A 13,343-nucleotide genomic window follows, 5' to 3' on the forward strand; every position below is an offset into this window, starting at 1 on the left:
ACCAAAGCTACTTGCCCACCTTTAACCACAGTGACTCAAGACGACAGGAGAGCTAATTTGGCAAAGCAAGGCAAAGGCATCCAGAGAGTCTGTTTTACAAACAGGTCTAGAATAACCCTCTGGTTCTGTTCCTACTAAGGCGTTTTCAAGCAGAAGGCAGGCCTAAGACTATAACATCTGGATGTCTAATTGTCCAAATTCCTTATTGGCCACAGACTGAAACTGGCCCTTAACACTTGCCTTATGCACTGATCTCCACATGAACTGTTAACATTTCTGCTCCATAGCAAGGCATAACCTATTGCATCTTTTTGTACTGGGTACAATTCATTGCTAAGGCAGGTAGTCCCATAGGACGGGCAGCAGGCTTGTGGTGTGGGGAGCCATAGGAGGCTGCAAGGAATAGGAGAGGAGGCAGGAGTAGGTTCTGGCTTGGGACACCTGGTGAGTTTGCAATTTAGTTCTTAAAAACCTTCAACTAAGCTCAAGTGCAATATCAGGTTAACATCAGATGTGCTCAGTGGAGAGGATTACACCCTGCAGAGGGAAGACTCGAGCTCTCAGCTAAAAGATCTCAGCTAGAGATGGGTGCAGGCAGCTAAAAGCCTAGCCCAGCTCCAAACTGTCCCCATGTTGGAAGGTGCTAGGATTTGGGGCTCCCTCTGACCATCCAGTCTGCGTCTAGTCTATCCCCAAACCAGAGGAGTTTCCACATCAGGCTTCATTTGTACAACTCTCCATATACAAAGAGGGACAGAGGCCCAACAGCAGAGGCCTAGCAAGGCAGGTCTGTGCCGGGGCAGCTGCAGTGCCAAAAATGATGGCGTGTCTAGCGGCCACTTGCAGCTGGCTATGTTCATGCCCTTCCTAAAGGCAGCCCCTGATCACCCTCCTCAGCTATATTACTGACCAATTATTCTGAAATACAGCTGCGAAGTCTCTATTAGAAACCAATGGGCTGGATCTTTGTACTTGCAGCAGTTTGCTTTGGCACCCAATATCGATGAACAAACAAAGCCGATTCTTTTGCTAGTGTCAAGAGAGGCTTGTGGACATGGTGGGAAGTAAAACCTCCTGTTAGCCGAGGGAGACAAGGAGCAGGGGTTTTCCTGCAAGCAACACACATGACATGGATTTGCAGCTGAAAGGACTTCTCTTGAGGGTTGAGGGAAACAATGAAAGAACAAATCTCCACAAGACAGAGGAAGAAAGAGCCTGATGTGTGTCTCAGAGCCAAAGTGTGAAGGAAGTTGCCAAAGCGAGCACTAACCTCTGCCTCCAGAAAAGTGCAGGGCACAGGGAACTGAATTGGGGCCCTCCAAAGTTACGTACTGGAGCCGCCTATGCTGCTGAAAAATTGTGCAATACTAGCTCCTTGCAAAGAGAGTTTTATCTGCTGAGAATCCCAGTCCTTTCCTAGCTCCCAGGAAGGGGATTTCATTTACAGCCCAGATGGTAAGCAGCTGGGGTCACCACCATCGTGGGCAGCGTTTAAGTCAGTGGTCAGTAGATGAAAGGCCTTGGGAATAAACCATGCCGTCTTGCATTTAAACTCTCTCACATGCTCTGAGAACTTCCCATTGGAAGAATCATCGACAACCAACCAACCAAACCAAACCAAGCCACAGATTACGCCTACTTGCCATCGATAATCCAGGATATTGCCCAGGTGCTCATACACCTCTGGGTTACGTGTGCCCCCGAGGAATTCCAATCCAAACTGCTTACAAGAAGAAAAGCAACCAGCTTCTCCGAGACCGAGGTGTCCTCTCCTGCCGCACGTCTGATCCCAACAGGATTCGAGCGTGGAAGAAGCGCAAGCCATTTCCAAACTGAAATCAATTTTTACAGCTGCCAGATGGAAAGATCTGGATGCGATCCAGGACGAAAAGGGTGTGTTGCTGCATCCCAGTGCCACACAGCATGGGAATGAGAGGTGCATTTGGCAAAAACCCAGGTTCTCGGTTTATAAACAACGTCTCTCACGGCTTGTTCCCCAGTCCCTGGAATCCTCCGGCTTCTCTTGTGAAGTGGGTGAGGGCTTGGGTGTAGCCAGCGCATACTTCTCCATTGCGCTTTACTTCACTGCTATCAGCCTCAAATTTACACCCACCCACCTGTGGCTACCTCCTTGTTTTTACTGCAATGTCCCAAGCCACAAAGTTTGGGATGTTTATGATGATCCTTGGTTCTTCCAGAGAAAATTGTGGCATTGCTCAGCCTACATGTTCAAGAACCGCGAACCAGGCCACTAAAAATCACAAACTGGCTTAAAAGCATGATTTTTTTTTAAAGTAATAAACTTTGTTGGGGCAGATTATTTGCCGGTTGGGAGTGCACCTAAGTCGTGTGTGCAATCTTTTCTCCACCACTCTGAGGGTTAGTTACTTGCCTTTCATTAAAAATAACCCCCACCAAACCAAGGGAAGAGATGGTTATGTCACTTTTTTTCAGGAGCTGCAACTTTTAATTTTATTTTTTTTAAAAAGAGCTCCATTTATCAGGAAATCAATGATAAAATTGAGCGAGCTGGGGATTTATTTGTTATGCAGAGATCAAGGCAGATGGGGACCAGGGTGTACCAGGGGAATGCAGGTCTCCTCTTCCAGTGCTGGACTGAAGAAGATGATGCCATTATTTTGGGGGGCGGATGTGCATTTGGAGATTGCATAGCGACATCTTGAGGATGTACTTACCGGGTAGAGACCCCTGGAAGGAGATGGAACAAAATGCCTATTGCAAACAGGTCCGCATTGCACACAGCAGGAGGTGGGTTAGAGCTCTGCAGGTATCTGCCGGTTGAGTTAAAGGGGATCTCTCGAGACAGATGATCATCAATCTGTTTTCTTCTTGGTGATCCACTAGAGGGTGACATCACTGCACACACCAAAGTGGTGCGTCAGACAATTGCTGGGGAGAACTTCATGCTTCTGCAAATCGAATGCAGTTGTTCTCACCACCTTGTCAATATGTTGCCTTCAGGCAACTGCTCCACGTGCAGAAGCAAGGGCAGAGCAATTTAAAGGTAGTCCCCTCGCTAGTTGGCTGGGGGGATCCGCTGAGCTCGCGGGGTCAGTCCAGCGGGCTCTCACCGAACCCTGGTCCAAACGCAAACCAAACGAACAAGAAACAAATTGCGGGTGGTGGAAGATGATCAAAGCTGTTCGGCTCGCTTGCGTAACCCGTGTGGAACATTTCCCAAGCAGGGGGATGATGAAGAGAACATCTCCTAACCTGCCTGCAATTACTGCACAAATTCTTCCTTACCAGTAGGGAAAAGGAAAAAAAAATGCTGTGTTTTGTAACTGATCCACATACGTTTGGCAAAGGTTCATCACCCCAAAACTTCCTGAAGACAGACTGTGAGCCGTGAAAACCCAGCCTCATGTGAGGCCGCTAGCAAAGACCGTGGGATGCTGGTGAAGGCCAGGTCAGTACCTGCCGGACGCACCTCACGCTGGGTCCTACGAAACACGTGTTGGTTTTCCACCTTTTTATACCAAGTCACCTCCTCTTTCTTAACACTTCTTACGCAAACCAAACACCATCTCAACACCCTCACGACAGGGATAGACTTGTATTTGGTTTCATAGATGAAGGCTTCAGCAATTGGTTTACCACTAAAAATCCTGGCTGCTTCTTCCAGCTCCCCAGACTAGAGTTTTGCCACCTCTTCCAAGTAAAACCGTGTGTTATTTTGCACGTACCGTGCATTAAGCTGGAAACACGATGGTGGGATCCACCTCAGGGTGCTGTGAATACCACGGCTTAGATTTAGATGGTCACTTCTTTGAGGGAGATCTACCCCACTGATCCAAGTTCTTATCTGGCCCAACAGCGTCTGAGCAGCAAGCCATCATGGATGCTTTGGCACCACAACTCCCCGCCAAGGCAAAGCTGTGCTGTTATCTCCATTTCACAGATGGGAAACTGAGGCACAGAGCATTTATGGGTCAGAAGCCGAGTCCCATACTCATGGTGATTAGCATTTTACTTTACAGATGGTCTTGCTGAAATCCCTCGCAAAAGAGCAGCTTGATATGAGTAAGGGTGTGGTGAAGTTGCCCCTCCAGGCTTTGTTGCACAGGAAGCTTGGGACAGAAGTAGGAATTCCACCCGGCTTTCCCGAATCTCAACCTTTTGGCCTGCCCTGCCTTATGGGGTTTTCCCTGAAGTATCTAGCACTATGAAATCAAATGATATAATAAAAAAAATAATAGATGACAGCAATGATGATAATGGCTTTGCAATTACTCTTTTTTACATGTGCTATTCTACATGCTGAGCAAGACTTAGCAGGCATCCACAAACCAGCTGAGGAGCCTAGTGGCAATGAAGTGCAACTCCTCACTACAACATGCTATATATAGCAGAGATATGAGAGGGAATTTCAAAAGCACTCGGCACTGTGGGAGCAGAATTACCTTTATGTGAAAATGCACAGAAGTCAGGACAGGCTGAGGTTTGGTTCCCTTTGGGGTCCTTGCGGCCCACTGCTCTTCCACGAAGCCTGTGCTTCCCACTCATCTGTAATCCTGCAGCTATGCCCCTCATCCCCTCTTGCCTGGGTGGCCCCTCTCTCTTTCCACACCGCAGCAAAGCTCTTTACCTCTCCCTGTTCCCATCAGATTTAGTCTCCTCATCTTCAAAGCTGTCCAGAACCCCACCTCTGCCCACATTGCTGCTTTTTTCTCCCACACCCTTCCTGGGCTGTGCCCCAGACTCTTCCTTTATCACCCATTCTGTGGGGCTTTCCCACTCTAGACTGTATAACATCTTCCACACCATCCTGCATGCTCAAAATGACTCAGTCCTGCTCCCGTGACAGTCTGGAGCAAAGCTGCCTCGGTGATTTCAGCGCAACCAGAACTGATCCTATCATGTTCTCCAAGTGTCTTGCAGCTGGTAGTTCTTCATTTCTGGCTACGATGAGCATCCTGTGGCTGTTCTGTACTGCACTCTGGCCTGTGTGCTCATGGGTGGGCAGATGCACATAGCAGGGACCACCTAATGTGCTGGGGCAGTCTCCTCGCATGCCCTTGATGTCCCTAGTTCGGGCAAGATGGTGCCTGCCCAGCAGCTGTGGATACGGGAACCAGGTGCAAGGCATCTCACGCCATGTCCCACATTAGCAGGAAATTAAACTTGGCATCAGCAAGCGCTCATGGCTGGGGCTGGCTCAGTCCTGATTGCAGGGCTTCCTGATTGGTTCGGGGCAGCTTTGGTTTGGAGGAATCTTGCCCGGGTGCCAGAAGGAACTGGGCCGCGAATGTCAGCCAGACAACTGTGTTAACTACATCCCAGCAAAACAATTAAGAGAGCAATCAGCTTTTATCCTGCCCATTCTCTCTCCTTCCATTGTGGTGGCAGGGAGCTGGGGCAGGAGCCTTGGAGCCACTCCTCCTGTGACCTGCTTCCAACTCTGTCACTCGCTCCTGCTGTGGCCTTGGGCAGATCATAAGTTGTACTTGCTCAGCTGATTTCACCTGGAGCTCTCACTTCTTGGCACTGCTGAAAATGCAGCTCCCACATCAGGCATCCAAAAATTAAGGGACTCATTTGGAAATCAGCGCCCTCACATATTGCATTGGCTTGCCCGTCTGCCAAATGGGTGTAACACCCCACCCTTTTGGGGTGTCACAAAGCTTTTAATTAACCGAGCTCCTGGAAATACTTAGAGCGTTACTAAAAAGGGCTTTGGAGAAGCATAAAGTCCTGTTGTTGGTGGTGAGGAGGTTTTAATTCGGGGCCAGCAGAGCAACTGCTGCGAGCTCTGGTTCTTTCAATTCAGCGCTTTTAGCAAGGGCCAAGCAAGCTAAATTTCCCACAGATAACTGCTATGCATGCTAAAGCTCCTATTGTACAAACAACTGATCTGTCCCTCAAAGAGCTCCCTACCACCAGGGCCTGCCTACCATGAGCCTGGAAATTATTTACTCAAGGATGACTGGAGAACATATCAAGCAAGGTATTTGCATGAACTCTGCAAATTCATCAGCAGGTGAATGAAAGGCATTCACTTTTGTCCTTATCTGTACCAACAGCTCCCAAACAGCTGGCTCCTGTGCATGCTATGGCATCACTGGGCTAGATAGGAGGATAAGGTTAAGAGATACCCAGGAACAGCAGTTTTCTTGGGGAAGACTGAGGCTGCAAACTAAGGGTCTGGACAGAATGAAAAGTGACCAAAAGCCTTCATTGTAGCCCGATAGCAGGAGTCGGGCATGGGGACAGTAGCTGCGGTTGGCTGGTGATACCAGTGCCCATGGGGCAGACATCACCTCTTAGCAAGGCTGCCATCCAGCACTTGGCTGCAGCTCCACGATTCTCTCGCCCGCGATCTGTGTTACAAATCCAACACCCTTTTCCAAAGAGTAGTTGTCCTTTTATTACAGCACCTCCCAATGCCCCGGTTCTGGCCAGTGGTCCTCATGAGAGGATCAGAGTAGCTGCTAAAACCTCAGCAGGTGGTTTGCACCTGGCAGGCAGCGGATGGGGCATCTATACTGGGAGCAGCTATGGTAGGAAAAGGGATTCCTGGTCAGGCTGGATGAGATGCAACCTATAAAACCCTGTGCCTGGACCACAAACCAGTTGCAAAATTGAGCTGGCAGAGCTCAAACAAGGAGTTTAAATTTTACAAGCTGAATATATCTAGAACTTCACCCTATGCAACTTTTGCAAGAGCAGATGAGCCCTTTGTGTCCACCTGTAACATGAGCTTGGGGCAGGATTATTCCTAGGAACAGGTGATGATACACGGTCCTCAGCTGGAAGCATGAGGCCACAGATGGAAGTACATGCCCATTTCTGGGGACTGTACTTCAGGAAAGATAAAGGTCAATCAGCGAGTCTAAAGGAGAGCAACAAGTATGACTGGAGGTCTAGAAAAGAGCCTTTGATGGAAGGCTAAGAGATCTGGGTTTCTTTAGTCTAGAGAAGAGACACGGTAACACCCTTTAAAGGTGCAAAAGATTTCTGCTCAGAGGAAGGTTACAAACTGTTTCTCCATATCTGCTGGGAACAGGACAAGCAGGAATGGGCTTTAATTGCAGCGAGGGGATAGACTGATCATCAGCAAAAAGGTTTTAGTTATAAGGAGACTCAAGCACTGGCATAGATATTTAGGGAGGCTGTGGGATTTCCAGCACAACGTAAGTCAGGAACAAGGTCAGTAGATTTGATGTAGCCTTGGCAAGCCAGAGCTGTCCATGGATGCATTGAATTTAATCGGAGGAGAAAAACTGACACCAGCAGTCCCATGTCCTTGGACTGGTGAAGAAGGAAAGCTCTGAACGGTGCTCAGCTCATTTGATGGGGGAACACAGCTGGTTCCCTATCCCTTGAGGGTCTTTGCAAAGGAGCCCCAGGGAAGAAGCTCCAGACCAGGACACAGGCTGGTACCTCAGGGCAACCTGTGGGAAGAGAGTGCAATCTGAGCCGATGCCCGGCGGGGAGAGGGAGCGGGATGTGAGGGTGCACCAGGACGGAGATCTGGAGGCAGAAGGAAACCTGAGCCAAACTGATCCCTGCAGGGAGAGTCTAACAGGAGCTGAAGAAACGCTGAGGGGGCCACGTGACTGGGAGAGACAGAAACGTTATGGGAACGGATCCCTGCAGGGATCTAGGAGCTTGATCTTCTGGGAGGTTTGCATCCAAAATATTATGAACAATGCACTGCTTAGACAGGGACTGGCACCTTCAAGGAGGCTAAGACGGCGGATCATACGAAGAGAGTCCATTCTGCAACTGTGCTACAGGCTCCCTCTTATACCTGATAACACCCAGTACCACCCATCTGCAGCCGTCTGTTGGTTTCAGCCAAGGCCTGGGTACATCAGCACCTCTGCAAGATCAAGCCAGCCTTTTCTCCATGCCCTGGCTGCCCCCTCCGTAAAAAGAGGATAATTGCTCCCTACCTCTTAGTGGTATGGTAGGGTTAAATTAGGTAGCAAAGTGCCTTGAGGCTCTTAGGTGGTAGGTGCTGTGCAAGGACAAAGTATTCTTCATTGCATTTAATGATCACCGGGGAGTTCCAGGCCCTCAGACAGAACTGGCACTTCCTGACATGTCAGTAACAAGGAAGTACAAATGCTCCAGAAAATCAGCCCCCGAAGCCTTTCCTGCTAGCTGTGCCCATGGCAGAACTCATGCCCTGCCTGTGAAAGCAACCAGTGGAAATCTCACTGAACGCCTCTGGAAACGAAGTTCCTATGATAGCTGAACTGTGCGCTCAAACCACTCTGCATTCAGCCATGAATGAACCTCGCCGATGAAGCTATTTAAAAGCTTGGGCCTTTATTGGGCAGAAAGTGGGATGAGGTTTTATGTGGGTGATAAGTGACAATGGCTATCTTCATGACCTAGGCCCAGGAGACATTGTACCCTGGAGGAGGCTTTGCTTTCTGTGCTACGTGTGGGAATCTCAGAAGCACTCAGCCTATCTTTGCTTCCACTGGAAGTCACTAACATTTGATCCTTAACAAGAGTCAGAGCAAAGCTGAGAGCTGTCCCCTCCCATCATATCTCCTTAGCTTTCAGGGCCCTTAGTTCCCCAAACTGCCAGCTCCATAGAAATAATGCAAGGGAGGCCTTCAGGACCTGTGATCTTCAAATCCTAATTTGGACGGTGCACGCTTATAGAGTTCAAATGGCTGTGCAGCCCAAATGTGACTCCTTTCTTTCATCCCAAACTCTTACTGACCTCTCTGGAGTCTGGTACTGGATTCACAGTATTAAGAAAAGCATTTTCCTCACCACTCAGTCTGTAGCATGGGTTTTTATACCTCTGGATGTGACCAAATCTGTGCCCAATCTGTGCTACCTGCAGCATCTACATGTGCCGAATAATAAACGGGCTTGAACAAGTGGTTAGAACGAATCGTTTAAAATATTTAACAATAACTCCCATGGCATTGTTTAATAATATTTAATAATAATTCTGTGCTGGTTCATAACCATCACAGAATCCACTTTAGGACAATTTGAGCAGTGATCTGGATCCACCTCCCAAATACTTCAAGTTGAAAGCCATGATGTGGTTCCCTGGAGAGAGGATTCGAAATATGATCTCAGATTTGATCTATAGCCCCTATAATAAGTGGCCCATTGTCTCTACAAAAATGGATGCATGATACCATAATGATACAAATAATGACAGCTTGAGGAGATATTTGATTTGCAACCAAAAGGAAAAAGCTACCTGGTGGGTCAGCCTTTTCCTTCCCTTGTCCTACGTTTGAAACATAGCCCTCTTCCATAAAACTTTGCTGCATTTTCACAAGTTTGATTCTGTTCAAAGCAAACCCCTTTCCTGAGGAAGTGGAGCCATCAGGTTTGAAAAATAACTTTTAAATATGTTTATCTGCACATATTTTCCCTGGGGGGAAAATGGATATTTCTTTCTTTCTTGTGGAACAGCACAAAACCACCCTGAAACAAAATGGTGAAAGATTTAACCACCAAAAAAACCCCAACCCTGTGAAACCAACCGAGGAAGCACGTGATGGAAGCGTTACAACACTGCAAGAAATGCTCCCCAGCTGATCACTGAGCCCAGGGTCGGACACTTTTACCGGACAAATTCTGATCTCAGTATGCTGAAGGGCAACAGGGCCGCGGGCAACAGGGCCCTATGTGGGAATAAGGATGCACTCACTCCAAGACACAGAGTTGGAGCCAAATCCTCAGCTGGCGTAAATCAGCATTGCTGCACGTGGGACAACGGCGCATCCTTGATTTGCCCCAGCCTAGGAGCTGACCCTAGCAATTTGGCAGTATCACCATGGGGAAGATGCACAACAAATAACGACAAGGTGCCTTCACTGTCTATTTTATCTTGAGGGAATTTCCTTTTATCACCCAGTATGCGAGGGTTGGATTACACTTTTGGCTTGCAGAAGCTTCCTGCCGTGGGCTCTGGAAGCCATAGAGCTGGAGACACAAGGCCCTTTGTAGTAAGCTCTGTTTTCCAGGAATCTGGGAGATGAATCAAGCATGTTAAGGCACCGTTGATGGGAAGGCATGATCCACCCAGGCCCGGAGGGGGCAAGCCAGACAGAGATGAGCCCATCACACCAATCAAGTGGGAACCACCATGGCAAGCCCCGAGGAGCAGAGATTTTACCAGGAAAGAAAGGCCACAACTGCCCACGTGCCACCAGTGTGATGAGTTTACAAATGATTGTGGCCCTAGATGGTGAAGAACGTGAAGCTTACTGTGGCTTGAACGCTACGTCCTCTTTGGACCCGAATGAGAGCCCTGGAAGTTAGAGCCTCTGCTGCCATTCTGATTCCCAACTTTATATTGGAGAGCCAGAGCTAACTTGCTAATCCTCCGCCTCGCACATCTGCCTCTAGACCTCCTCCTTCCAGCTACCTAGGTATGGCCCAAAGCTCTCCGATATCAATAGGAGTCTCTCCACTGGCCTCTGTGCACTTTGGACTTTGTCCCGAACCATTTCCTGAAGTCTCTGCAAAGACCTGGGTGCTACTCCATAAGGGGTGTGGAGTCCACCTGCCTCCCTTGAGAATTCAGACTTGGGACTCCGGCTCCTGGGGGAGTCTTCAGTGCCGTCTCTGAAATGTCTAAGTGATCAGTGATACAGAGGAGGCCCCCATAGCTGGAAAAAGTAACATCACTTCAGAGCTGGACTGCAGAGTCCCAATACAGCTGTGACAGCTGGCTCTGGCCCAGATGTTTTCTAGCTCCAAGGGAATCTACCATCCTGACTTTCTACAACATTTGCTTTTATCTGATGTCCTGTTCCTCTATATGTTGGATAGGAGAAAAATGCACAAATACCTGCTCCACTCAGGCTCTTCAACCAGGTAGGTATGATCGTGACCCAAACACTCCTAGAGCTTGACCTTCCCCTTAGCTTGCGCCTCACTTACTCACATGTGAGTCAGCCCATAATGATCAGGCTTGCATGCTCCAAGGCTTCATGTGATGGTGCTACACACACTAAAATGTCTGTGGAGCCTTGGAGTGGGGTTTTCATTCTCCCTTTCTTCCCCTGATACCCAGAGCAATAAGCCCCCTGTGTTCAGGGGGTTTTAGAGAAGCACCTTTGGAACAGAAAGGTCTTGAAGCCCTTCTGCAGAGATGCAGCCTCTGCCATCGGGATTCACGCACGGCAATTCTTTGGGAGACCAAAGTCAGGAAATCAAATGGTCTGATGTTGAGGAATATTTGATAATCGGGGATGGGTCTTACCTGTCTGCTGAAGTCCAGCCCATTGTGTTCAGTTCCTGCAATGAGAAAACAAGAAAAGGTCTCAGTGTTTCTAGTATCAGCGTTGTTCTAGTGCCTAAAGGTCCTGGTGGGGCCTTGTTGTACTGGACCCTATAGAAGAGCTGTGATTAGATGTTCCCTGCCCTGACAAGCTTACAGTTCAGTGCATCATGAGGTGCCATCAGTGAGCATGTCAGACAGGAGCATGAAGTAGGATGGGAAGATAGGAGCAATGAGACTAGTGCACGTGGGTGCGACAGCAGCTGTTGCACAACTTGCTGGTTTCCAAAGGGACCAGCTCTTGATTGAAATAAATAAAACGCATCCTGCTGGGGTGATGTGTGGGCGATGTATCTGGGCTGGACTACCTGTGAGGAATTCAGCGAGGGTAGGTCCTAGAAGGAGAAGAGGATAGTGGCTTTTAGGCGAAAGCAAGAAGATGTTGCATCTGAAACATGCAGAGGAACTGTGGGAGACGCTAACAAACAGATGAAAGGGATCCTTGGACGAGCTTGTGTAATCTCAGGGCATCAGAGCGAATGGAGAGTGCCAAGGGACTGTGCTAAAAATATTAGATTAATCCCTCGATTTAAGGGAGATAAGCAGGTTGCAGTCCAAGATACAGCACCACCCCTCACTTATCCCCGTGAGAAGAAAAATAGCCACCCCTGCTCCCACAAGTTAATCAAAAAAAGCCAGGTGCACCGTACTCAAAACTGCTACTGGCTTCAGGCCCGCACGCTGTCACACAGCCCCCGCAAGACATTCACCTCATCTCATTCCCCAATTCTGCTCTTCTCCAAACCCAGCCCAGTCCCCTTCGTGTTGCCTTTTACTTTTCTTAGGGCGCTTGTACCCGTTATGATTTGACCACGTACATGTGACAAAGAGCGACCAAAAAAACCCAAAAACCCACCATTTCTCTAGTACAAAGGCATCACCATGTACACATGCATGGTATTTTTCTGTGTCGAATTTTGTTTGAGCATGGCAATTTAGACCACCTCTGATGCATTTTAGTTTGATCGTGGCAAATTGTTCTAGGAAGCTTAGTTTTATCGGGACAGTTCTGTCACGTGCACATGTCGTAGGCAGGTAAATTCGCCGCTACTTGTTCTGACGGTCCTTGGTCACCAGATGCCACCAGTTTGGGGATTTAAAAGTAGGCCTGTTGGCAAAGCCATGGATACGGGGGCAGGCATATGGCCTAGTGGTGAGCAAGCATGGAGTCAGGACTCCTGGTTTCTAGTGTTAACTCTCCCCACGGCGTGCTGCATGACATGCTTGTTGCTGCCTTGCCTGTGTTGACTCCCACTGCAAAATAAAGGTGTTGTTCCCCAGGGCTGCGGGGAGAGGAACTTCCTTCAGTTCCCCCTCCTGTTTCACCTTCCACATTTAATTCAAAGCCCTGGACACAAAAAACCCTTCACCTCTGTCTTACAGCTCTGCTCTCATCTCATCCCATACCTCTGCCCCCCCACTCTGCAGCTCTTCTCCAAAGTGCTCCCTTTGCCCTTTTTCCATTCTCTATTCTCCACCATCTTCCATCCAATCTCCTCCAACCTGCCATACCCCAGATGCAGCCTGCTCTTCTTTCAAAGTCCTTTACCAATCTCCTCCTTGAAAATATACCCAGATCTTTCCTTGCTGGAGCCGTTGGACAACCCATTTCTTTCCGTCTCCGAGCTCCATAGATCAGCAAATGCACTTAAAAACCACCAGAACACTGATGGCATTACTAGACATCAGGTTTTGTGCCTGGCTGAACACAACCATGGAAAGGAGCTCCAAATCATGCACCAGAAACCCTCTTGTTTCTACCCTGAAGCCTGTGTGAGAGCAGGAGGGAAGACCCTTTGTGGAAACTGGAGGCTGCAGAGGAGGAGAAAATGTACGGAAATAAAAGCAAAAGCTGTGCGAGTCTCAAAGGAGTGGAAGGCACATAGGACCCCTGGTCTCTCACCATGCATTCAGTTAGAGCCCTGCAGTAATGGCATGCCATTAACGTCTGCATGGAGATCTCTAGGTTCTCTGGAGGATGGGTCTGGACTCCAAATTTCCAACCTGACTCCAGGCGCTCACAATTCAAACCTAGATCTACATTTTC

The 13,343-nt window shown here is 48.6% G+C and overlaps 1 protein-coding gene across 3 annotated transcripts in view; it reads right to left on the reverse strand.

Annotated features, from left to right (window-relative positions):
* Positions 1-13,343, reverse strand: part of POU2F3 (POU class 2 homeobox 3) — a 53,761-nt gene that overhangs the window by 21,004 nt on the left and 19,414 nt on the right. For all 3 annotated transcript variants that reach the window (XM_019547069.1, XM_019547068.1, XM_019547067.1), the window contains one exon: positions 11,219-11,253. In XM_019547069.1, the coding sequence (XP_019402614.1) occupies positions 11,219-11,253 (35 nt within the window). The remainder of the gene's footprint in view (positions 1-11,218; positions 11,254-13,343) is intronic.

This window comes from Crocodylus porosus, unplaced genomic scaffold (assembly GCF_001723895.1).
Source record: "Crocodylus porosus isolate Cpor-Errol unplaced genomic scaffold, CroPor_comp1, whole genome shotgun sequence".
Taxonomy (NCBI): Eukaryota; Metazoa; Chordata; order Crocodylia; family Crocodylidae; genus Crocodylus; species Crocodylus porosus.